This window comes from Peromyscus maniculatus, chromosome 2 (assembly GCF_049852395.1).
Source record: "Peromyscus maniculatus bairdii isolate BWxNUB_F1_BW_parent chromosome 2, HU_Pman_BW_mat_3.1, whole genome shotgun sequence".
Taxonomy (NCBI): Eukaryota; Metazoa; Chordata; class Mammalia; order Rodentia; family Cricetidae; genus Peromyscus; species Peromyscus maniculatus.
In genome coordinates this window covers 122,449,576-122,475,491 of record NC_134853.1, presented here as the reverse complement: position 1 = coordinate 122,475,491, position 25,916 = coordinate 122,449,576, and the positions used below count along the sequence as shown (strand labels likewise).

The 25,916-nt window shown below is 40.4% G+C and overlaps 1 protein-coding gene across 8 annotated transcripts in view; it reads right to left on the bottom strand.

Annotated features, from left to right (window-relative positions):
* Positions 1 to 12,905: 12,905 nt before the first annotated feature.
* The window catches only part of Lepr (leptin receptor), a 97,931-nt gene continuing 84,920 nt past the window's right edge, over positions 12,906 to 25,916 (bottom strand). For 4 of the 8 annotated variants that reach the window (XR_013049246.1, XR_013049247.1, XR_006069540.2 and 1 more), the window contains exons 19-20: positions 14,598 to 14,682; positions 13,717 to 13,854 (exon numbers count right to left, since the gene is read on the bottom strand). Coding sequence is in view for 3 of the 8 variants with exons in the window: in XM_006998024.4 (XP_006998086.2) it covers positions 13,030 to 13,854 (825 nt within the window). In the remaining 5 variants the exon portion in view is untranslated. Of the gene's footprint in view, positions 13,855 to 14,537; positions 14,683 to 14,722; positions 17,003 to 18,425; positions 18,668 to 25,916 lie in introns of those variants that run through there. The other 4 variants (XR_013049244.1, XM_006998024.4, XM_006998025.4 and 1 more) reach the window with 4 other exon arrangements.

The following is a 25,916-nucleotide window of genomic DNA, read 5'->3' as shown; positions in this document are numbered from 1 at the left end:
AGCAGTGCATAATTACATGTTTTGTAGCGTCCCCAGGTTGTGCACTAGCCATTAAAAATAAGTGTCAATGGTCACATGTATATATCTTAATTTGCCAAATTCTGCAATATGAACAACATCCATTTGCCTTATATAATTAGGAAGAAGACCTCAAGGGTTTACCCCTAAGTGAGAGATAGGAAAATATTTTGGACATACCCCACATCATTTAACTATTTGATGAGGTGCTTCTTTAGTAAGATCAAATTGCTTTCTTAAGCTTTTGCTATTTTGATGAAGAGCATGTGAGTGTTGAGCCATTTCCACTTGGGATAATGCTCAGCCTTTGCATTACCCTCAGCTAAAGGACCAGGAAGATTGGAGTGAGCTCTAATATGGCCCACAAAGCATAGCAGCTTTCTTTTGTGGATAGCGTCTTGAATTTGTTGAAACATTTTGACTTGGTTGTTGTTAGTTCCAATATTTTCACCAACACTGTTACTATTTAAAGGAGTCAAGAACATAGATGTTCTTTCATGAAACTTATCCTTCCTTAGCTTACTCTGAGAAAAAGTACTTTCAGGATTTAGTATTTTCACTTCATTAGCTTTAACTCCTGATATTAGCAGCTGTGATATTTAACATTGATTTCTTATAAGGAACTTTCAGGTGAAGCAACTTTTTTAAAGACAGATTTTTCTGAAGTTTGTTCCCATCTATAAAGCCGTCATTTCTTTTTGAATGCCTGTTTCCTTGTCTCCTTATTAGATTTGCAAAGGAATTACTCATTGCAGGCAGTTTGTTCAAAAGGCAAAGAACTTTATTTTCCCATAAGTTTTTTCATATCTAAAACAATGTTCAGTGTATAAACTTCTTTCTCTTGCTTTAAGGATTTTAAAGTGGCTTGTTTGCTCTTAAAGGTAGCTTTTTGTCATCCAACTACCATAAAAACTTTGCACAGCTATTAGGGTAAATAAGGCATTTTACCAAAGGAGCCCCAAACCTCGAAGCACCTAGTTCCATATCCTTTCAATTTTTCATTGGAACTGACACTTAAACTTAGACAATTTCCCTCCTTATTCTTTTAAAAGCTGTATTTTAAGTTTACCATGAACGTATATTTAAGCTGACAAAAGTGTTACAGGGCAATGTCGCCATCTTTAGCGGAAAAACTACCTTTCCCAGAATGCATTTCCCTTATATCAGTCCCCCATTGCAAGCTAGCTTTTAGACTTCATTTCCCATAGTTCTTTTTAGGTCTGAGAGTCAACTGGTTTCTCTTTTAACAAACAGACTTCCTTACAAATTCTTTTCCGGGAGGTTTGAACCAAGTTTTTTTTTGTTTTTGCAACGAGAGATTTGAACAAGCAGTTTACATTTTCAGCTATGGCACATTGGGAGATTTCTATTCTCTCCTCAGCTGGCTTTAACAGGTGTCTCTCCTTCATCAGACACTGGCCCCCGAATCAGAACCGCACCTGCCTCATTAGCGCTCATTGAGGCTGGCATTCCTGATAGCAACTTTCCTCTGGGCTTGTGTTTGTCTTAGCCAGTTAGTGAAAAATAAGATCATTTACAACAGCTTTTCCATAGCTCCTTCAGAGAGGTTTTCTCCCACTGTTTTTATTCTCATTTTGCTTGTTCCTTACCCCGCAGATGCAGAGCTTCAGGTATCTGTCTGCAGCTCTGTACCTCTGCTAGCTGCCTTTGGAGGTAGGGGCTTTTTTCTCTCCCCGAATCTGCCTCAAATTCTAGCAGCTTTTTCAGGTCATATTTTTCTGGGGAGGGATATGTCCCTTCTGTTTCTTCAGAGTCTTTCTCACAGACAGTTCCCAGTTTGGTCTCAATTTATCCCCTCTACCCCAGAAACAGTTTCTGACACTACAGTGGCGGCTTTCCCTGCTACTGAAGGTAGGGGCTTTTTGTCCGTTTCTGTTTTGGGGGCCTGAGGTTTGTGTTCATAAATCAAGCTTAGCAAGGGAGGTTTTTGCCATATCTAAACTTGCATTAGGACAGGTGTTTTTCCCTCAGGACTTTCACCTGGCCCAGTCCCCCAGTGGTTTGCATTTGCTTGTCTGGGTGCTCAAGGACAGAGCTTATGCCAGAGGCAATCACCCCTTAGGGCTACACTCCCTCATCTCATCGGGAGTCATTTGAAACAAAGCTTTTCTCAAAGAGATGCTTTCTCTGACAGAAAAGAAAGCTTTACTCCTGGTTAGTTCTGTTCTGCCCTAGCTGGGCTCTTTCCCCAGACAGCGTTCTGACTCAGCAGCACAACTGCTTCAGACACAGTTCAGCTTTACTGTTTTCCCAGAAAGGTCCTTACTCTGATAGGAAAGCTTTTCTCAGATTTCTTTTTGCAGCTGTGGACCTATCAACCCGGAACTTGTAGGAAAGTGGACAACTGTGCCGTTCCCACCAGCTTTAGCTTTGGTTGTTCATTAGCAATCTTCCCCTGGGTCCTGCACCTTCCTGCCTCAGCTCTGTGCTCCAGGAAGTTTACAACTGCAGGAACCCTAGTATCCCTGAAATGCACTCCAACTCAGAGATGCTGGCCAGTCGCTTCTGGGTTTTTGGTCAGAAGCGAGGATACAATGCTAACAGTTTGTATTGCTTCAGGGGATCTTTGCATTAGGCCGATTAGGAGCACCTTTTCATTCTGAAAGGCTCACTCAGAAACAAAAACCTTGATGCCTCAGCTCAGCTGTAACTGAAAAGCTTGGCTTTTTGCTTTTCTCAGGTAAGGTTTCCTGCCCTTTTGGGCTCTCTGTAGCTTTTCACCCACTCTCCCAAGCGTTTCCCTCAGGGTACTCTGACCCACTGTCTTTCACTAGCTTGAAGAGACAGAGCTTAGAAGAGGTTTTTAGGAACTTGTCCTTGCCTTCTGCATTGCAGGGAGAATTTTTAAAGCTTGAAAGACAGAACTTAGAGAGGTTTTGCTGTCTTAAGAGGTTTGTTGTTTTCCCTTAGAACGAATCACAGGTGGTCCCCATGCTAATATCTTCAGGTGATTCTAATTTGTCCTGAAAGTTCTGAAAGGCTTTAGTTAAGTTTAAGAGAGCTTTTAGTTTGAGAAAGATTAAGGCTTTTTAGAGAGATTCCCCCCCCCCAAATTTTCCAAGAAAAGCTTTATAGTTTAAGAGAAAGAATTTTTGTTTCCCCCCAAGAGAGAGACCAACTTTTCCCAAAACTTCTGAACTTTAAACTTTTTGGCTTTTTACACCCCCATTTTTGCCTCAGGGAGAAATCACTTTCTCCTGCCGCTTGGACTTAGCATTTCAGCTGTCCCCAGGACAAGAGCTTCCATAGGAAACTTTTTCTTCCCCATAAGCTCAAAGAAGAGCTATTTTACTACCCGAAAAGCCCAAAGAAAGATTTCCCCCCAGTTTGCATTCAAAGCCCCCAAAGTTAGAAAAATGAAGAGTTTCTGTCTAGTTGCCTTATTTTTTTCTACATGATCTTACACTTCTACGTTTTTCCCACACTGTATTACTACCCTATACCTTATACCTATTTTTTAGATAGAAATTGAGAAAGGCATAGAAGATAGAAAATTTTGACAGAAAAGAATTTTGTGATGCGGCATCGGACATCCTTCCAGTCCGTTTTCCTTTTTTTCTTGAGGATAAAACTCCTGCCCCTCAAATTTTCCATAACACTGGCATGCCTTTCCACTGGCAGGGCTGACCCACACTTTTGCCAAAAACTCTGTAATAAAACTATTATTTTCTTTTATCTATAGTTCCTATTACTTTGTCTTTAGTCCCTGTTCATTTGTCTTAGTCCCCCCCTCCCTTTTTTTCTTTAGTCCCATTTTTTTTTTATCTTTTTTTTTAGTCCCTGTTCATGGCACCATTCTGTGGGGCGTTTACCCACCAACCCCACAGTTCCCCAGAGTTTTCTTGAGTGTGGGCAGCAGGAAATATTAGATAGAAGGATTATTGCGGAGAATCTTGCGGAGATAAGCAGATAGAAAATAAAGGATAGCCTCGAGAGGGCCCGGAACCTTTTCAAACGGGCCCCAACTGTCTCTGTCCCAGGGTATTTATAGAGACCCCAAGGGGTGGAGCAAAAGACCTCCCCCCAGCACAGCCAAGTGTAGACCATCTCAGACACCTGCACTCAGGTCCGTGGTCCTAATCATCCTCTATGCGGACCTGCTGGGTAAAGCCACGAGGAACCTGAAAACAGGCTCCCACAACAAGGAAGAAGGAAGTTGACTATCTATTTATCTGCTTGCTCTCTCTCTTACTAGCAAATTCATTCCTTCACTAGCAGTAAGCCCTATTTCTTAGGGATTCTGTAACATACTGAAGACCAGCTGAGACGTCCAACCTCATGCACTGAACAACCACTGGATTTTTGAAGCTTTTGTTCATAGGTAGCCATTGTTGGATTAGCCGGACCACTGCCTGAAAGCTAGTCTAATAAATCCCCCTTTTATATTATATAGATACAGATACACATATCTATATATACACAAGAGAGATTCAATATATAAGTTGGGTTCTCCTAGATAATCCTGACTAATATATTTAGCTATGCTTATGAAAACCTGCCCCAAAGAATTAAGAAGCTGAAAAGAAAGAAAAGAGAAGAAAAGGAAAAAGATCTCTGTTGCATACAAGGCAAAAGCTCTACCTGTGAGGTAAGCCTCATAATGGTTTTAAATAAAGCTGCTGAAGTCCTCCAAAACTAGATCTGGACACTGTTTAAGATGGGACTTGTGCCGTCCTTCACAAACGATGCTGCTTCCACACCAACAAATGCTATTGGGTTTGAGATGAGACCCAAAGACACAGGGCCCAGACAAAAATTCAACCACAAGCCTCCTCCTATGGGACGTTTCCAGTTCTCTCCCTTCCTGGCCTCATCAGTTCTTTCCTCCTTACTATGCCCATACTTTTGTTTGCATCCTCTTTTAGATGTTTTACTTATATACCTATACCTAATCAACTGTTGCACATAAGCTCTCCCAATGGCTGTCTTCCTACTACAGCTCCATTTGTTCCTGATACAAAGGCAAAAGACCTTTTAGATGCTGTGGAAAAACTCTGGCTACAAGAGAACTTCATAGCTTTCACCCCAGGTCAGATACAATGCTTTATACTAGTCCTCTGTTTTCTCCTCTTCTCTTCCTTTGATGCTCTGGAGTTCCCTGTTGCTTCTGCTACCTCGTTTTGGAGCAGCATTCTTGGCACTGGGACTTTGCACTGTCACCCTGAATCAACTCTGTACCTACTTTCTCTCACTGGCTCACTGGCTGTCATATCCCTACTCCTCTCCCTCCCTACACCTTTCTGGGAAGTATCTCGGTTTGACTCTGTAGCCAAATCTCCTGTTTATTGCTCTATTGTTTTTCAAAAGTCTCTCCAAGAATGCATGGCAGCAATCTCATGATCCACTGCCACTGATCCTGTTCAAATGACCACAGGCACGCCTCTTCAACAGACCTGGAACTAACCCTCTGACAATGACCCTCCTCACCTCGAAGCAATCAAGAAAGAGTTGATGTCTCTCTTCCTCACCTCTTGTGAGGCTCCTGCTTCCCATCTCTTTCTGTGCTTATCAATATTTGCAAGGATAGAATGCCTTGGCTGTAAAACAAGATTCCTATGAAATTACAGACGGCCTTGCCCAGCAGTGATTGGTCAGCCCAGAAAGGAATGTCTGTCCGGACAGCCTGTCTCCTCAGACGGTCCGTCCCACCTGAGCAAACAATTTCAGGAAGGAGAGGCTGCAGAAGAGAAACACTTTCCTCATTCCCAAACTCCCCCACTCCTAAAATGGTCACAGACAGCTTTTTCCCCTGGCAGGCCCTCACTTTCCTGTGGAAGAGAGGCTGCTCCTCACTGTGCACTCTGATAAACACAGTCCTGTCTGTTGAAGGTCAGACTCTACCGTTTCTCTGCCGTCTCTCTTTTTAAGCTGACTCACAAATCATACACTATCAATTTATAGATACTTGTCAACTGGATAGGAAGAAAAACCAATGCTTCACCTATACTACAATAACTATAGCGGGTTAGCAATGATTGTTTATTCAAAATAGCCAGCAGAGAGCACTTTGAATGTCCCCAACACAAACTTAAAATGTCTGAAGTGATGGCTCTGTCAGTCATCATATTCTGACCAATATTTGATAGACATATGTATTAAGCTGTCATATTGCAACCCACACGGACAAAATTATGAGGTGTCCATTACATTTTTAAAGATATTTTAAATGAAAGGTAAAATAAGGATATTCTCAGACACCATCTGAAAGAATTCAACATTGTTGATCCACACTATAAAAAAAATACAAAAAACTTCACTGAAGGGATACTATCCCAGAGAAAAGAAAGATGAAAGAAGAGATAGCATTTCAGAAGTCCAGCCAGAAAGACTAAGGATAAAGAAAATCATGAGTATGATGTCTAGAAAATACATAGAAACTACAAGGTGTGGAGATACAGGCCTTTAATCCCAGCATTTGGGAGGCAGAGGCAGGTGAATGTCTGTGAGTTGGAGTCCAGTCTAGTCTACATAATGAGTTCCAGGACAGCCAGGACTATATATTTAAAGCCTGTCTCAAAAAGAAGGGAAGGAAGGAAGAAAGGGAGGGAGGGAGGGAGGGAGGGACAGAGGGAGGGAAGGAGGGAAGGAGGGAGAAAGAAGGGAGGGAGGGAGGGAGGGAGGGAGGGAGGGAGGAAGGAAAGAAAGAAAGAAAGAAAGAAAGAAAGAAAGAAAGAAAGAAAGAAAGAAAGAAAGAAAGAAAGAAAGAAAGAAAGAAAGAAAGAAAGAAAGAAAGAAAGAGTGAGTTGCACAGAAACAAAAATGTGGGCTGGAGAGGTGGCTCAGAGGTTAAGAACACTGACTGCTCTTCCAAAGGTCCTGAGTTCAATTCCTAGCAACCACATGGTGACTCACAACCATCTGTAAGGAGATCTGGTGCCCTCTTCTGGCCTGCAGAGACACGTGCAGATAGAACACTATACATAATAAATAAATAAATTTAAAAAAAAAAGATTACATTTAAAAAAAAAGAAAAAAGGAACAAAAATGTAATAACAATGACAGGAAAGGGGTGGTTATGCACTTGAGAAATACAAACTACAAGCAGAGCAACAGTTGTACAGCCTCAAGTGTGGCAGCCATAGCTAAGGCTGGTGATATCCACACTGATGGCGTATGATCTGTGGAGCAACTGGAACTGCCCTCGAGATCCTGATGGTGGTGCTGATGCACCCCACAGTTGTTTGGCAGGAGGTGGGAAAGCTCAGTAGGATCATAACTGAGGCATTTTATTCCTAGGTATTCCCACAGGTAGAAATGCCTACAAACTTATTAAGCTTTGTCCTGAAGGCTTCTGTAGTCAACACAGTATATTCAAGAAAAACTACCCCCTCTTTCCACATTCTCCCCTTCTGTATTCTCCCCCCCCCACCTCCACGCAGTCTCTCTCTCTCTCTCTCTCTCTCTCTCTCTCTCTCTCTCTCTCTCTCTCTCTCTCTCTCTCTCTCCTCTCTTTCAATAAAGCTCTAGAAAGGTTAAAAAAAAGAAAAACTATGGTCACAAATATAAAAATTAGTTACAACAAACTGTTAATAACTCAATATAAATTAAGGAAGGAGTGTGAAGATAATAACCAAATGATTTAAACATGAAAATGTGGTCAGCTGCAAGTTAAAATAAGTATCAAAAAGCTACATAAATCAATTTGGGTTGGTTTTTAGTATTTACAACCAAGTACTGAGAAGTAATTTTGCAAAAAAAAAAAAATGTGTTGAGATAAAATTGTCTATGAGAATGCTCATTTCAGAATTGTTCATATGAAGTTATAAATCATCTAAATATTCTTAAGTTTGAGCTGTTAAGAATCATTTTATGGTTTTTTGAGAAATTTGTCTTCTAAGATTTATTTTTAGTTGAGTATGTGGAGGGGTATCGGCATGTGAGCATGGATGTCTGCTGAATTCAGAAGAGGGTGTCAGATCCCCAGGAGCTGCAGTTAAGGCAACTGTGAGCTACTTGAAGTGGATGCTGGGAACCAAGGACTAGCCTGTGTGAGAGCGTCCTGTGCTCTCAGTCACTGAGCCATCCCTCCCGCACCTAAGTCACTGTACTTTCTTAAAAAGTATACACTGTAATTATTAAGCAATCACTAGGTATATTACTATGGTTACATAGTAATCCTAATTATATAAAACTTTTAAGACACATGGTGGGGCTGAGAACAGATCTCAGTGATAGAGCACTTGCCCAGCATGATCAAGGCCCTAGGTTTGATCCTTCCCTGAAAGGATATACCCACCATGGTGTAGTGATAACAGGGGTGATTTAGGGATTGGTAACTGCTGACTGAGAGTCAAAGGAAGACATTAATCTTTATCACATTTCTCTATTTGAAAGTTTTCCTATAGTTACCCTTCTAAACTAAAAAGAAAATGTCAGACCACAGTGTAAAATAGCAAACACACACATTACCAGAAGCCTAAGTAACAAAGCATGATCATGAATCATCACAACAGAGAGTAAAGACCCAAATAAAGCTCTGACGGGATGAGACAGGTAATCTTTCATAACGATCAAGGTGGATCATCTTTTATCACAGGTGGTAGCCATGCTGCCAGAATCTAGGGTGCATCTGTTTGAGTGGGACTCAGTAGCCATGAGGAGGCACTGAAATCTTGGCATTTTCAGACTCCTACTATATTCATGGCACTGTTTATAGGAATTCTGAAGCACATTTAAAGGCTGACATTGGATAGAAACTTTATATTAATTATTTAATGAACTATAAGGTTATGAGTAAAATAACCAAATAACAGTAATTCTCATTTTACTTTCACTTCTCAGAATCTTAACACTGATTCTGCATAATAAAAGATGAAAATATCTGACTATGTAACTTCGTAATGCTAACTTTCAGGCTTTTGAGAACTTACAAGAGAAGCAGGGTAATTATATATAACACAATTAGAGATACATATTTCAACGCTCATGTTTATAACATTTATTATCATACAAATTGTCATGGAAAAGCAAGACTTCCTTGCCCAGTACTTAGACACATGTCTCAAGAGTAGAAGATGTACAATATAGGAATCTCACTACAAAATTAAACATCTTCCAACCAAGTTCATTCTCAGGTCCATGTTTTTTGAATAAATGTTTTATTTACAACAGACTCACATAGATCTTTATAACATTAAATTTAGTTTTATGCATCTTATGCTCAGTGTATTTTGAAAAATAGACATTTTCAAAACAGCTTTCCAAAATAAATATTGATAGATTTTGTATAAAAATAATTCACTTGATATAAACCTCATCCATGGAATCCATTTCAAGCTGCTCATACAAACACGTGTCACAGTGTCTCAGCTGTAAACAGTTTTATTTTAAGTTGCTCACTCAACATTGATGATGAGTGCAGAAGCGCTTTACTGTTTCAAACTAGAGGCTCAAGAAAGTAAACTTACTGACTGGGCTACCTTCATCCCACAAATGGCTCTTCACATGCTTGGGTAACTACAATGAAGGCTTTTTCACATGCATCCTCAGCTTAATCAGACTACAGTGGGCCATTTTAATTTTGTGCTTTAAAGTTTGAGAATGGGTTTTCTCAGGAATTACTTCAGAATAAAACAACTATCAAGATGAGTCTTGGAAGATGAACAAAGATAAATTTCTTCTGAAGATCACCAGATATTAGAGGTCTGTTCCCATCCACTGGAAGGTGATATGGAGTTGTACTTCTTGATTCATTGGTAAGCTGCCAATGTTCCCTGTGTGCACACCTCTCAGTTCTTCCAGTCTACAGCTTATTGTCCTGCAGCTCTTGGTAGCTAATGTCAATACTACTGAAGGATTTCAAATATGTGTTTGACATCTGCAAGAAAGGGCTTAATTCTACTGGAGAAGGGCAAGAAGAATTGCAAGACTGTCAAGACTAAGGGAAGAAATCCTAACTCCAAGCGCAGGCTCTTCCACTGGCTTGGGAACTTTATCCAAATCTTTTTAGGAAGAAAGGGACATCTCTGTCAAGCACAGAGCATCTATAAATGGGGCATAAGGCTGCAGTAGGAGCCCTACTCTCAGAGAGACACAAATGTGGCTTTTGTGGAGTATGGGTTTTAATCTAGTAAACATAAAAATCCTGCCAGCCTGACACATGATTTATTCTCTCACTGTTTTAAGTGAGCCATGGCTCACATGATGGATTCTCTTTCTATAGCATTTAAATATAAAGAGACAGTTTATTTTTTTTAATTTAGGGACTTTAAAAGACATATTCAAAATTCCATAGTCATCACGGGGTTTGTGTTTTTTTTGTTTGTTTGGTTTTTTGGTTTTTCAAGACAGGTTCTTTCTGTGTAGCCCTGGCTGTCCTGGCACTCACTCTATAGACCAGGTTGGCCTCAAACTCAGAGATCCTCTTGCCTCTGCCTCCCAAGTGCTGGAATGAAAGGTATGCATCACCCTTGCCAAGCTTCATCATAAGGTTTTAGAGGCCAAGTTTGGAAGTTGTTTCTCAGTGTGTTGGAGCTCTTGCCAGCTTGTGTGAGGCTTAGGATCAACCCAAACACCAATAGATAAGGTTCAAAAACTACTGTAGAACAAAACTCCAAAATTCATATTGAACTCTTTCATCCCTTAAAAATTATAGAAGCCTTGGGAAGAAAAGTGAGATTATTCTGAGATATCAAACACCATACATTTTCCCTAAATTTTACAAAACTTGATTTAGGAACAATTTTCACAAGGACCCAGTGACTAACATGTAGCAATAGTGAAATCAGCTTTCACAGGTGGAAGTCAGAACCCAAGTCACTGGCAATAAACTTGACCTTATTCCATGGATACCCATGTAGTTCAGGCCCTGTTCTGAACATAGCTGCAGGTGTCAGTCAGTCTTACTGATGCAATTTCTCTGTTTTTAGAGGCACGTTACCAATGAGCTCACATTAGTATGCTGCCCCTAGATGACTCTAGCTCACATCTGTGGTATTTCAATGACCGTCGGATCTGTGAATTCACTGTCACTCAAACTCTAGATTCACTCCTGAGCTCATTAAAATACACATTGGTTTCTCTTACATGGTGTTCTGGGCCCAGAAAGCCCAAGCTCATGCTACCACAGTGGACATGCTCAGTGGTTAATCTCTAGTTACACACTGACTGGGGGAAAGTTTAAATTTTCCATCTCTCTTATACTGTACCTTCAATTAATAGGCTCTACCTAATAGGCAAATATTAAAAGTGATAGATGGGTCATTTCAACATGTAATAATTTGTTACTGAAAAACAGTGGGAGAAAAAATTTCCCATATCTTTGCACAGAATGCCAACTAGTTAGTGTTCTACCTTCTGCCTTCTCATGACAAAACAGGCATCAGTAGATGGTGGGATCTTGAGTCATCTTCCTAATTCAGGACATATGACAGTTTCATCAAGCACAAAGCCTCGGGGGAAAAGTCTAATTAGGGTCAGGGATCTGTCTTATCACTTAGAACTGCTCGTCCATAAAACTCTAATTGGGGTAGAGATGGCATGGTGGAATTTACTTAGTGGTAAAATCAGGAGCTTTTAAAAGCTTTTTTAAAAAAAGTCTCAGGTTAGCATGAAATGCTAGTGATGCTTGGCAATACATAAGCATATTGATAAACATTAACATACTCTCTTTGATGATACTGATATTCTTGGAATTCTTCTTGACATTGAACACCTGAATGTGCAGTTGTTGGGTTTTTTTCTTTGTTGTTGTTGTTTTTTTTTTAAACCTAACTTCTTGTTTGCTAGGTTGTCTTTGAATCATCTTGCCATATCAAACACCAAAATAAATAATACATCCATACATCAATTTTCAAGTTGAAGACTAGGTCTCAATTATTCCCCCATCACTCTGTTCCCTCTCCCTAGGGAAGACATCAGGTATTTTGATTTTTAAAGCATGACAAAGTAAAATCTAGGTTTAAAATTCAACTAATAGTATTAAAATGGTGTGGATTAAATCTGAATTCTGGTTCCATCAATCATTATGTCTAGGACATTGGGTGAATGACTTAATGGCTTCATCCTTCACAGGCGAATAATGACATAGTGGGAATGTATAGCCTGTGCCTCATGCAATTATTGCAGTAAGCAAGTTAATGTGTGCAACCTGTAAAGCACAGTGGTTGTTTTATCTAATGATATCCAGTGAGGAGAGAAATAGCATCCCAGTGGAGATGGGAAGGGATGATGTGCTAGAGTGGGATGCAGTGACATTTGGCAATCCATCAGAAAATAATCGTTTCCGTGTACTTTAGTTAAGGCTGGCATCGTGCTCTCAAAGCTGACCACACTGTCATCCAAGTGCTGATCATGAAGCTATCATTCTCACAGTTGCCTTCATCCTCTGTCATGGGTCCTGGCTTTGTTGCAAAGGGATTAGCTACACTGTCCCTCTTCAAACGTGTAACTTAGAGTAGGGTTCAATTCTCTACTTATTAGAGATTATTAGTGTTGATATTATTATCAACATTTAAGGGAGTGACACTTCAAATAACACAGTCGAGTGGCACAAAACACGAACATGTCACACACTTCCAAAGCACACAGGGATACTTATTCAGTTTAAATTTGCACATGCACATGTGTGAATTAGCACAAGACAAGACAACTCAAGGTAAGACAAACACACACTGGAAACAATTATATCTCGGAGATCTTAGTTTGAAGCCTTTCTCTTAGGTGTCAATACAATGTTGAAATTTGTTCTTTCCACGGAGGCCAGCTGTTTAGAAAGATTCTACTTCCTGGGTTTATTTTTAGCTAGAAATAAGAGCCCTCCCCAGGCTAGCTTGACTGTGTATTCAATGAGAGTCCATCTACATCACTAGAATCACAAAGGCTTCCCATTATGCTTTGTCTGCATTACTGAGAGAAGACAGACACAATTAATTTCAAAACAATCATTTTCAAACTAGACTCTGACACTTGACCCCCACATCCACAACAATAAAATATATTATACATGATACGCTCTACTGACGCACAAACCTGGAGGCTTCTTGAATGAGATTACACAGTTAAGTCACACATCTTACTCTCCATTATCTTATGACTGTGAGTGGAACAGGTTTGAAACTGCGGCATGTAAGGTACAAAGGTCTTCTGAGCAGAAGTTGCTAAATTCAAATTATTTTCTACGAAGTGTGAGCAACTGTCCTGGAGGATTCTGATGTCACGAAACAGACAGTGGGCTGGGAATGGGTACAATACTGCTGACTCATCAGTCAAAAACATATCATTCTCTTTTTTTTTGATGGAGGTGACCCCTAAATAGTAGACAGACTTTTCGCTATGATTTTCTTCAGGGAAATTTCCTTCCAGTTCCAAAAGCTCATCCAACCCCGAGAATGAAAGCTGTGGGGAAATCGTGTTGGGTTGCTGACCTGACAATAGGAAAAATGCCTGAGTCTCTATCTCCCAGGAGCTGCTAGGGAAAGATTCTCTCAGTGGGGAGTGTTCGCTGGGGATGCAACTGCTGACAGAGCCATGGGTCAGCCCTTGCTCTTCATCAGTTTCGACCGTTTTTGAGTGGCTGACCAGCGTTGCATATTTAACTGAGGGTTGTCTCTGACACTCGTCCTCACAGGTCACTTGAGTGCTCTGAGCCCCAGAGAAGGGAGCACTGTCACACTGGTCACTAATACAAATAGAACCCCTCTCAGGGTCTGGAGTGGTCAAAAGAAGCGAGACCGTAGCTGCTGGTACCATCTCATCTTTATTTTTCCAAGCTGTATCGACACTGATTTCTTCTGAAATGGGTTCAGGCTCCAGAAGAAGAGGACCAAATATCACTGATTCTGCATGCTTGGTAAAAAGATGCTCAAATGTTTCAGGCTAGAAGAAAAGACACATTTTAATGCTCAGTATGTTACAGCTTGATTCTATCACACTGGCAGAAAGGCGAGTGTATAAGATCAAAAACAAGGGACCTCTGTCAACCACAAATGGCATGGTTTGGGGCTAAAAACTTGAACTATCAAAAATCAGAAGGGAGAGGCAGTCTCGGCTTTTCAAAGTCAGACAAGAACGTCTCAGACTTGCGTTCTTCAGATGGTATGACCATAAACACACGAAACTCTCTTCATGGGTAAAAATGAATTGGATACTTGATTGTGGTCAAGGGCTAAAAGTAAGTGAACCATGGCTACAAATGCTTAGCCCCCCTTGGAGATTGGGTACTGCGACTGCAAAACACTCTCTTCTGAAGAGGTCATTCTATTTCATAGCAATCACTCTATTTTATAGTCATTCTATTTCATAGTAAATTCCACAAAATGACTTCAGTCTAGTTTTATAGTAAGTTCCCAAAAAATGACTTCTGAAAAAAGTCATTAGATTTTATAGGAAATTCCACAAAATAAAAATGTAATCTCTGAACATTTAAACAAACAAAAAGCAGGTTAGAATATAACAGAAGGAGCAAAACAAGTTTTCCAAACATGGTAGCAATAACTGCTTTATACCCTGGGATAAGATAGATGCAAAGATAGAGTAAGTAACTGACTTAACACACCTACCTCTGGTCATAGTGGGAATCTGCTTGAGGCTAACTGAAAATAACAGCTGACGGCACTTACTTGCTGAAGATAATGATGGTGAAAGAGACATTGACAGACTTGAAAACTGTTATTCTTTTTACATAACTTCATGTAAAGATATATCCTATGGAACACATGGAATGAAGACAAACACAAGACAAATGTACAGCATGGTTTGTTTGTTTTTTTTTATAAGAACAAGGGTTACATAACAATGAAATCCTGACAAGCAGCTACAAATCAAAAATCAGTGTGCAAAAAGCTCAGTACAAACAATGTAAACTTGAAATGTAAAATTAAAATGCAAAATAAAAAAATACTGTGGATACATCATATTGAATAGTTAACACAACTAAATAGAAAATATGTTCAGTTCATAGATCATACATGTAATTTACCTTCTGAATGTTACAGTTTTTTAAGCTAATAAAATGAATTCTGAGTTATTGCCTGAGACAGCGGTATACTCAAAAGTTCTGCACGATGGCAAGCATATCCCATGTAAAAACACAGCAGTTGCAAACTCTTAACTGAAATATATTAGTGATTAAACAATAGAGGAATAAATATACCGAACACTAAATATAATACTGGCAAAGACCTACATCAGTGTCCAAATACTGAATGACAAATACCGTTGAAAAATGATATGATGAGAACACTGATCCTACTCTCACATTGTTTCTGACAGAAATCTGTACGTTTGTGACTGCCTTCAAACATTTCATTTTTCCCTTAATGTTTCTACTACTTATATCATTGAATTGTTCTAAAAATTTAAATGATCTTAACAGCTGATCCATTCATTTCACTATCTTCTTTCTGCCAATATGGAAATAGAGAACCAACACACAGCAGGCAGCTGAGCTCATGTGTTCCTTATAGTCCATGGGCCCTAAAGCTTCTTAATGAATAATTCATTGTGGAATAAGTCATGGCTATCTTAAAAAGCATCCATGTGGAAGGTTTCAATAATAAATGTTTTTTTTTAACCATACATTACTGAGTTATATGGTATCAGTGGTCGCAAAACTTCTTAAAAGTATGTTTGTTCAAAATTTATTTCACTTTATGGATATAAGAATTGAAAAATAACCTTTCATAAGTTCACAGCTAGACATTATATTACAATGGTGTCTGTAATAGTAAATGAAGAAAAGAGGATACAGCCCTCCTAGTGCCTTATTTTTTCTGTAGACATCCAAATAAAATTACCAATCACACTGAAGTGACTCAGTATCTTAAATTTGAATGATATTTGTCCATAAATTTGGTTTAGTTTGAATGTAAGCAATAAAGCCTATACTATATTAACATCATACACACATGGCAAGATATGTTTTTCAGGGAGAAAAGTCCTGTCCTCACCATGACCTATTTGTAAGACCCCAGAAAGTCTCCCTTTCCTGCACTCTTCCCTGTCTGCCAGAGGTATTGGTTGATTTGGTGGAAATAAATTAGATTCATAGAGGTTGGTGCTGTCTTTTGCTCTGGACAATCTGACCCTAGTGTGAAGGGTTATCCTAATATGAAGTACAGCTTCCATTGGTCTGTGTAGGGTTATCCTAATACAAAGCGTAGCTTCCTTTGGTCTGTGTAGGGTTATCCTAATATGAAGTACAGCTTCTACTAGTCTGTGTAGGGTTATCCTAATATGAAGCATAACTTCCATTGGTCTGTGTAGGATTATCTTGATATGAGGTATAGCTTCCATTGGTCTGTATAGGGTTATCCTGATATGAGGTATAGCTTCCATTGGTCTGTAGGGTTATCCTGATATGAAGTACAGATTCTATTTTAGGTCTTTGATCAACAGAAACCACAACTTCTGGCTTTCTTTAAACTAAAATGAGAGTTAGAACTTAAGTCATGTTCAAGACTACAGAAAACTAAAAGTCCTAGATTGTTCCAAGTTTGGTACAAAAGTCACCAATGTATAAGTGTGTATAAAGAAATCTAATATGGAAGACTTCATATGTAGAAGGAGAAGCTAAATACCTTCCCTGTAGCTTGTGTGTGCAAAGCTGTGTGTCAGAAGTTGCCTGCTAGAGTTCACTTAGTTACAGAAATTTCTACCATATTTCTACCATACTTGGAAACAGAATATGTTCTGATAGCAACAGTCACACCATTAACATTTGCTGACCAGAAAAATAAAAATCTGAAAACAGAGACCATGAATATTAATTTCAAACTTTAGATGCCCTGATAGTTAAGCATATGCCCCAACTGAACTATATCAAACCCACACAGTGGCCACAAATGTACACGTCTCTATTAAGCTCATCATATGTTAGTTCTTAGCAATTCAAACAATAGTTTAGGTTTGCTTCCTTCCCTCCTTCAAAATGTAAACATCTTCTAATACTCTATGGACTGTTGGGAAGTTGGTACATTGGGTTCATCTGTAGTGGTCATGGGAGACTTCAAAGAATGTCCGTTCTCTGTTTAAATAAGAAAGCAAAATAGAAAGGTCATGCAGACAGCCAAAGATAAAAGATTCCAACCCCTCTCTTTTGGTGGACTAAGGCTCTAGTATGTTCTTATGTTGTGTTGTAGTGATGTGCTTAGGGAAGGGGAGGGTGGGCGTCTGGAGGGACTTCTCTCGCTCCCTTACTGGACGCCATAGATACTCTAAGGACAGATTGATCACCTCAGCAGGGAAGACTACAGCAGAATAGGTAAAAGAACAAGAGTTCAGGGAATAAAAGGGGCATAAAATCAACAGTAATACCGAAAAGTTTGAGGGACGGGAAAGAATAGGGTTAAGTGATGAGAAGAAGGCCATAAAGGAAAGAAAATAGATTTTGTTCCTTGGATGTTGTTTTTAAGAAATGAAAGTGATGTGATAGTCAAGAGTGGAATCACAGAGATGCTTTCATGAATTTTTTAAAAATCTACTTGATAAATCTTCTGATGCAAATCTCTTCCTTTTCTTGGAGCCTGGATGGAAGCCTGCAGGACTATCCGGTTAAGATTATACAGATAACCATTGCAAAGTGAAGACCCGACTTAGTGCTTTCTACAATCCAGTGAAAGAGGAAACCATTTCCCAGACACTGGCAGGAAGAAGAGTGACCTTCCATCTTCCTTTGCCCTTTGGCTGAGGTAGACCTAGGCTGATTAGTTCAAGGTCTGTCTTGGTGCCTTACTACCCGAGACTATGAAGGAATAGGACAATAAAGGAGAGCAAGGTACACACTGCGGGGCCAGCGCTCTGATCGACGGAGACTGGCTATCTCTAAATAAAACTCCACTGGCTCCCCAAATCAGCCTGTTCTTCCCTGCATTTCCAAGGAGAATCTAACTGTTTCCAGATACTCCTGACCCAGATCTACAGTGGTTAGGCTGCCTGTCTGGAGGCCTACAGCATGTCAAAATCTGGGACTCTTTAGGTCCCAGAGAAAGGCTCCCCTGGCTCTTTGGGTTACATTTAGCCTTCATGAAGTGAGTTGTGTAGTTCACTGTTGCAAAATTGAAATGGATGGACACAAAGACACAGGGTGGAGGATGAAGAGCCTGATGCACAAAGGAAGAGGGCTTGTGTGGAAGAGAGAAAGGGAGAAGGATAAGAAGGAAGAAGGGAGGGAGAAAGGAGAGAAAGAAACACTTGGCATACTGTAAAACAAGCAATTTAATGTAGAATTTATTGTGACTCTCCACAGCTTCCCTTTAAATTGTCAATTCTAATTTAATTGTATAGATTTGGGATCGGCCTAAATCCAGTTTGTGGTGTTTTTATTTATTGCAAAGTTTTTATTAGTGACAAAGTTTATAAAATTAAAAAAGGATGGTATTGAAATAAAGCAGGCATAAACCATTTTTGGATTTAGCAGACAAAATAATAAGAAAAATGCAAAACAGATTAAGGAAAATTGCGGTCTTTTATGCTATGAAATTGGGATTACAAGAAAAGCAAATACTTTGAATTTTTACTATAACATGTTTTTCCACATCAAGGATTCAGTCTGTAAGATTCTGATTCTTGGCGCACACAGAGAAAGGCCACAGAGGATCCTGATTTCAGACAACAGAATAGAGACACTTGCTGTTCTGATCCCTGGAGACTATTAGGATGCCGGGATGTGAGTAAATCAAATGCTCACGATCTGAGAAAGAAAATAGACAGAGAATGATTCAAAATCAATTCTAAACCAGGGAGAACAATTAGAGGAACACACATCAAGGAAAATGAGCAAAGAGATCTGAAGACCAGACAGTGCCTGCCATAGGCAGCAACTGCAGAGAAAGACCGTCAGCCATGCTGAGCACAGAAGGGATAGTGAGTGTAGAGATGGCAGGTCAAAGACTTTGGCGTAAGAACGAGAGGACTGAATCCAAAGCAACAGTTTGTTCTCAAAGCCACGGAAGCATAGTCTGGGAGGAACAGACATCTCATCTGGGATACTGTCATCTCACAGCGCAGGCGTCTGGGACTCAGCTGTGAACACACGTGTGGCAGCAATCTCTGACTGCTCACACTCAATCACCCACCCCTGCTCTTCTGCTTCGTCCCCTGTGAGTGGAAAGCAAAAGACTGCCAGACCTTTGGGGGATTCTGAGGTAATAAAATTCAACGTAAACAAGAAAACATGACTTAAGAGAAACAGGAATTTCATGGACTAGAGCAAATTTTAAAACAAAAGTCCCATAATTGGCATCTCTAGCAAGACTGACACATGGAAGCAGAACAGAATGCTCTGATGGAGCACTCAGCTAGGATGATAAGGCCACGGTCTGTGAAAGTCCAACAGCCATATTGGAAAATGGAAGGTAGCAATGCCTCAGAATAGAAGACAAAAACCCAGCTCTGCAACAGGGTCCAACAGCCAACAAATATGGAGATGACAAGGAGAAAGACACAAGAGAAGAAGTGAGCAAAGACATAGCAGGGTTTCTTAATGCTGACAGGAGACAGAATAGAAACCCTTTACTCAAGGCAAGCAGGAAATCACCTTAATCGGCAAAGTTCAGAACATCAAAACTAGCAAGTTTTTCAAAAGAGAAAACTGCAAGGAACCAGCAAGGAGGGAATCGTCTGAGTGGCCACCCGACTTTGCAGAAGCAACACCAGCTGCCAGAAAAGTGAGGCAAGATTGGCTGCAAAGTCCTGTTGGGAAGAAATCCACATTCCAACAGCTACCGGGCCACACAGATGGAGAGGAGGGGGACACGTGGAGACTGGCTTGCCACACAGGGAGGCTGTCTAACCAAGGAAGAGGAGGAAAGTAGTCTGGGAAACAGACTGACTAGAAACCAGGGCCTGGAACATCCCAGAGTGATGCCCGGCAGCCATGTTCCTGAAGTCTAGTAGAGACAGTGGTGGGATGACAGGGGGATTTCTGGGCACAGGTCACTGCAGCACAGTCCCCAGTGAAGACAGGAGCTGGATAAGGCAATGTACATACTAGAAACACGCAGGTTAAGATGCAGACAGACTGGAGGGAGGGAGGAGGGAAGATATTTTTGGAAAAGAAACAAAAGGAGAATAAAGGGGGATATGAAACCAATTAAAATTTGATTTAGTTCACTGATCAAATGTAATGATTCTCATGTTTCATTTAATGTTTCTTTTTTATAGTTTCTTTAAATTTATTTTATGTGCATTGGTGTGAAGGTGTCAGATTCCCTGGTACTAGAGTTACAGATGACTGTGAGCTGTCATGTGGGTCCTGGGAATTGAACCCAGGTCCTCTGGGAAAGCAACCAGTACTCTTAACTACTGAGCCATCGCTCCAGCCCCAAGGCTTCCCATTTTTAAAATTCTTTGGCTTTGGAAACAGCAAGAAATGTAACGAGCACATTATATTACTTGGCTCTCCGTGGAAGAAATGTTACACTAAAAACAATATACATGTGGTCCATTAGCTCTCTAGTTTTAAAATTTAACCCATATACAAAATAAAGCACAGTGTAGTGACAATTTATAGAGATGGGGAAAAAACAGGGTGAAATGGAGAATAATAAAATAAGTTTTCTTAAAAAAATGGTAGTTCAAAAAGTTTCTGTTTGAAGAAAAAAAATAAAGTAAGTTTTTCTAAAGTTGCATAGAACTGAGAAAGCCACAGAGCAGTGTGCAGTCAACCTGCCAATGCCCATGCATCCATGGCAGCACCCCATTTAGGGACCTAAAAATGACCCGCCAAGAAGGTTAAAAGCAAACCAGTTGAAAGTGTTGGCAGTTGGGCACGGGGGCAGGGGAGTGAAGCAGGAGACTCCATTTTCAATAGTCGATGCTAAGCTACACACTTGTATTTCTTTCTAAGTCTTAAAAAGCAAACAGAAGTGCCAGGACAATGCACCAGAACAAACACTGGCAGCCATGCTTCCTGCCGACAGTGGTGGTGTGCTGCTCAGAACAGAGAAAGTTGGCAAATGAGCTCTCCCGTCGGGGAGAGGAGAGCGGAGGTTCAGAGGGTGGAGATGCCACCAGGCCAACTGAGCTGGAAGAAGTCCTGTCTAGCAGATAGAGCTCAGCAGAGTCTGAAAAGACAGGGGCAGTATGCCAACCTTGAGGAGCCCTCAAAGCAACACTGCTGATCAGTGACACAACTCTGTACCCATGCAGGAAAGCCTGGAAGCACAGCAAAATCACACACACTGGGTGTTCTGAAAGGGGATTCACAGAGGAATGGGAGTGGGCAGTGAGGGGGACAGGCAGGACACACTGTGTCTGTCCTCCCTTGTATGAGAAGTGAAACATGTATGAAAATTTAAAGATATTACTTTTTTTTTTTTTTAAGATACCGTGTTAGTATAGAATTCTTTTTGCATGCTGAGGACTGAACTCACAGCTTGCGCATGATAGGCAAGTGCTCTGCTATGAAACAGCACTCTCAGATCCTGTGTTCTTCTCCTTTGGTCTCTAGTATATGAAATTTAAAGAGAGAAGGATGTATTGTATACAAAAGGACCCTGGGAGAAGGATCTTTAACGACGTGGTACCACCCTGCTGTTTACTAGCAATGTCTGACACGAAACTAAAGAAAACAGTTTTGAGAGTGAGTCCATAAATGTGGGAGTCAGAGGCAAATCTCGGGTATCCATCCTTCTCTTCTACCTGGTTGGAGACAGTGTCTCTGTGTTGTCCACCACTGCTTCTACCACCCTAGCTGGCCTGCAAGGTTCCTGGAATTTGGAGGTCTCCAGCTCCCACCACACCCTGAGAGCACTGGGAATAGAGACACCATGCCACATTGCCCAGCTTTACACGGGTTCCCGTGGTTCAAACTCAAGGTCTCATACTTGCTCGGCAAGTGTTTTACTCACTGACTCATTTCCCAAGGACTTCTTTTTCTTTTAAAAAGATGTTAGTATACTGGCTTTCGCATCTTTAACGTGCATATTTAGTTTAGTACATGTAGTGATTTGAACAAAAATGGGGCCCATAGGCTCATGTATTTGCATGCCTAGTCCCCAGTGGATGAACTGTTTGAGAAGGATTAGAAGGATTGGAGATATTGCCTTGTTGAACCAGGTGTAACCTGGTTGGAGGAGGTCTGTCACTGGGGGTGGGCTTTGAGGTTTCAAACACCTACACCAGGCCAAGTGTCTTTCCCTGCATATTGCTTAATATCAAGATGTAAAGCTCTCAGCCACTTCTCCAGCACCATGCCTGCCTGGGTGCCACTATGCCCCCTGCCATGTTGATAATGATAACCAACCCCCTGAAACTATAAGCAAGTCCCCAATTAAATACTTTCTTTTATAAGAGTTGCCTTGGTCCTGTTATCTCTTCACAGCAGTACAACAGTAACTAAGACAAAAGTTGGTACCAGGGGAGGAGTATTGCTGTGATAGGCCTGACCATGCTGTTGCTGGAGGAAAATGGAAGACACTGGAGCTTTGGAGTAGAAAAGTGACTGAATGCTTTAAGTGGGTCTTACTGGGCCATCCCCGTTGAGGCATGGTCAATGGTGCACAGGGCAATGTGGAGGTCCAGCTCAAAAAGTTTCAGAGGGAAACAATATTAGTAGCCAGCATAGAGACCATCCTTATGAAATTTTGGAAATTAATGAGTATGCTGTTTGCCCTTGTCCTAAGAATCTGATGTAGGCTAAAATTGAAGAGTTTTAGAATAATGGTATTAGCAAAGGAGTTTTCAAGACAACCTAGTACTGGCTGTGTCATGTGGTTGTTAGTAATCACTCTTATGCAGCTCTACGATGAAAAGGAGCAAGCGAGGCAAGGAGAAATATAAAATATACAGTTTGAGGAGAAAAAGAGCAACCAGGAAAGATGATGTTAGAGCCTCATCCTGTGCTCAAGGAGATTAAAAAGTTTAAAGAAAAGTTTGATGCTAGATAGAATATTGGGAGTGGTAACCTCAGGGCAACATCCTACCCAGCTAAGCTTTCAACTTATGAAAAGGAATTAAAGGAAAGCTTAAGCAGCAAAGGAATCCATCAACAACTGAAAGTTTATACAAACATAATACAAGAGGGGGCCCACGTTGCAGCTCCAGCAAGCAGAAGAACTTGGCAGATTCAGCCACAGGGTGCTGGCTTTAGTGTCAAGGATATAGGAATGGAGTTGTAGAATCTTCCTCAAAGATTAAGGAAAGCCACTGAGACCAGGCATTTGGCAGGGCAGTCTGCTGCACAGAGGCCCAGAGTGGCCACTGCATGGAGCTCTAAAAGTGAAGCCTAGATTGTGTTGGAAACCCGAGGATGCTGGAGATGCCACAGTCATAGGATATGTGCCAAGGAAAGCAGCAGACATGGTATGGAACCAGCCCAAGAGAGAGGAGTATGCTGCAGTCAATGACACTTAAAGGAGTTGGAGATCTGAAGAGTCCTTTGGCATCAGCTATGGAGATGCAGAGTTTGGAGTTTGCCCTGCTGGGTTTCAGTCTTTGGTCCAATATTTCCTCATTTTCCACCTTTCCTCCCTTTTGGAATGGCAATATATATTCTATACCATTGAATGCTGGAAATATGTGATCTGCTTGTTGATTTTGATTTTACAGGGGTTACAATTAGGGATTTCCTTGAGTCTCAGTAAAGGCATGGACTTTGGACTTTGAAACAGTATAGAGACTATGAAAAACTATGGGAACTTTTGAAGTTTGACTGAATGCATTTTGCGTTATGATAAAGCTACAAGCCTATGGGGGCCAGGGAGTGGAATGTGGAGGGCGAATGAAAATTGCCTCCATAGGCTCACATATCTGCATGCTTAGTTCTCAGTTGATGGGTTGAGAAGGATTAGAAGGATCAAGAGGTATGACCTTGTTGGAGTAGGTGTAGCCTTCTTAGAGGAGGTGTGTCACTGGGGGTGGACTTTGAGGTTTCAAAAGTCTGCACCAGGCCCAATGTCTCTCTTTCTGTCTTTTGTCTGTGGTTCAGGATGTAGAGCTCTCAGCTACAACTCCAGCACCATGCCTGCCTGTGTACTACGACATTCCTCACCATGATGATAATAGACTAATTTTCTGAAATTGTAAGCAATCTCTCAATTGAATGGTTTCTTTTGTAAGAGTTGCCTTGGCCAAAGTGTCCCTTCACAGCAATAGAAAAGCAGATAAGACAGTATTGCTTTTGATATAATATAAACATAAGGAAAGGGGAAATGTTAAAAGTGGAGGGAATTAATTTTAGGGAAATTTTAGAGATGAGATTAGATGTCTAGGACTTACAGGTATAGAGCACATCCATAAAAAGCAATGTTCCTTCAAATCAGGATTTGAAGAACAAATTAAAGAAAATTTTTAGATTTAAAACATGTTACTTTAAAAAAACCTACTGTATGTGAATTGTTTTTTTTTGTTTGTTTGTTTTTTTTAATGGGTTTCCATTGGATGTTTGCTTTACAGTGTGTCCTAGAGCATGTATTTGCCTGTCTAGTCCTTTGTCTTGAAATCGACATACCATATTTTGTTCATTCATTTATTATTTGAAGGCCATTTGGATTTTTTCAAATTCTGGCTATTATTAATAATTATTTTATGAATATTAATAAACAAATATTTATGCATGTGTTTCATCATTCTGTTGGTAGAAATTTTAGGGTAGAGAGTCCCGATTTCCCATGGGGAGAACTGCCAGACTCTTTAAAAGGCCCACACTGTTTTTATATTCCCAAGGGCAGTCTGAGAGCTTCAGTGGCTCCACTATCTAGTATTTCTGTCTTTTCTGTGATGGATATCCCACAAGCTTTGGAGGGTACCTTGGGTTTTAACTTGCATTTCCCTGGTGTCTAAAGATGTTGATCACATGTTCACTTGCTTTGATGGATATCCCACAAGCTATGGAAGGTTTTGACTTGTGGTTTTGACTTGTATTTCCCTGAGATCTAAAGAGGCTGACCATGTGTTCACCTGCTGTGATGGACATCCCACAAGCTGTAGAGGGTACCTTGTGGTTTTGACCTGCATTTCTCAGATGTCTAAAGATACTCACCATGTGTTTACTTATAAATATAAAGGCGATTTTGTCTTTTGCATATATGGTCTCTAGAAAAATGCATAGTCAGATCCTGTACCTACAGGTTTTTTTTGTTGTGTTAACATATATGTAACATACAACTGAGCATCTCATCTATCTTTGAGTGTGTGATTTAGTGAGTATTAACCACACTAGGGGATACAATATTAATATGACATTGATGGCAAGGATATCACTTTGTCAGATGGACCTGAGTTTGAATCCAGGTTTTTATAAGACCTGGTTGGGTATGTAGTCAGGACAAGCTACCAACTCAACCTCAGCCTGTCTCATCATTGATTCTTAATGGTGTATCTTGGTTATACCCTAAAAATACATAAACACTGTGACTACATATAATGAAAAAAAGAAAGTGAAGTATTTGCAAAAATAAAAAGGAATTTCTCATAAATGGGGATATTCATAACCAACTATCTTTTTAAAAAAATCTACACTTTAGGGATTGGAGAGGTGGCTCAGCAGTTAACCATGCTTATAGCTCTTCCAGAGAACCTGAGTTCGTTTCCCAGAACCCATATCAGGTAGCTCACAACTGTCAATTCCAGCTCTGGGGCATCTGGTGCCCTCTTCAGGCCTCTGTGTATACCTACACACATGTGTGCACACATACACACATATATAAATAAAATCTTTTTAAAAATTCACTTCAATTTACCAGTCTCTGGAAATTTAGGGTGGTGTTTCAATTTACTTAAAATGTCTGCCAGACACTCTGCTAATTACAGCATGACACTCAGCTCCAATAAGGGGGACGTGAGACAGCCAGGCAAGGCAGAGTCTAAAGACATTCGCTAATTCACCCACCCTGAGTGCTCTCATTTCTGCCAGGCATTCTCTGGAAGGAGGAAGCATTTATCTGGTACAAGTCCAAAATGCATTTGCTGAGGTCAGTCTAGTCATGCCCCTGTGTTAG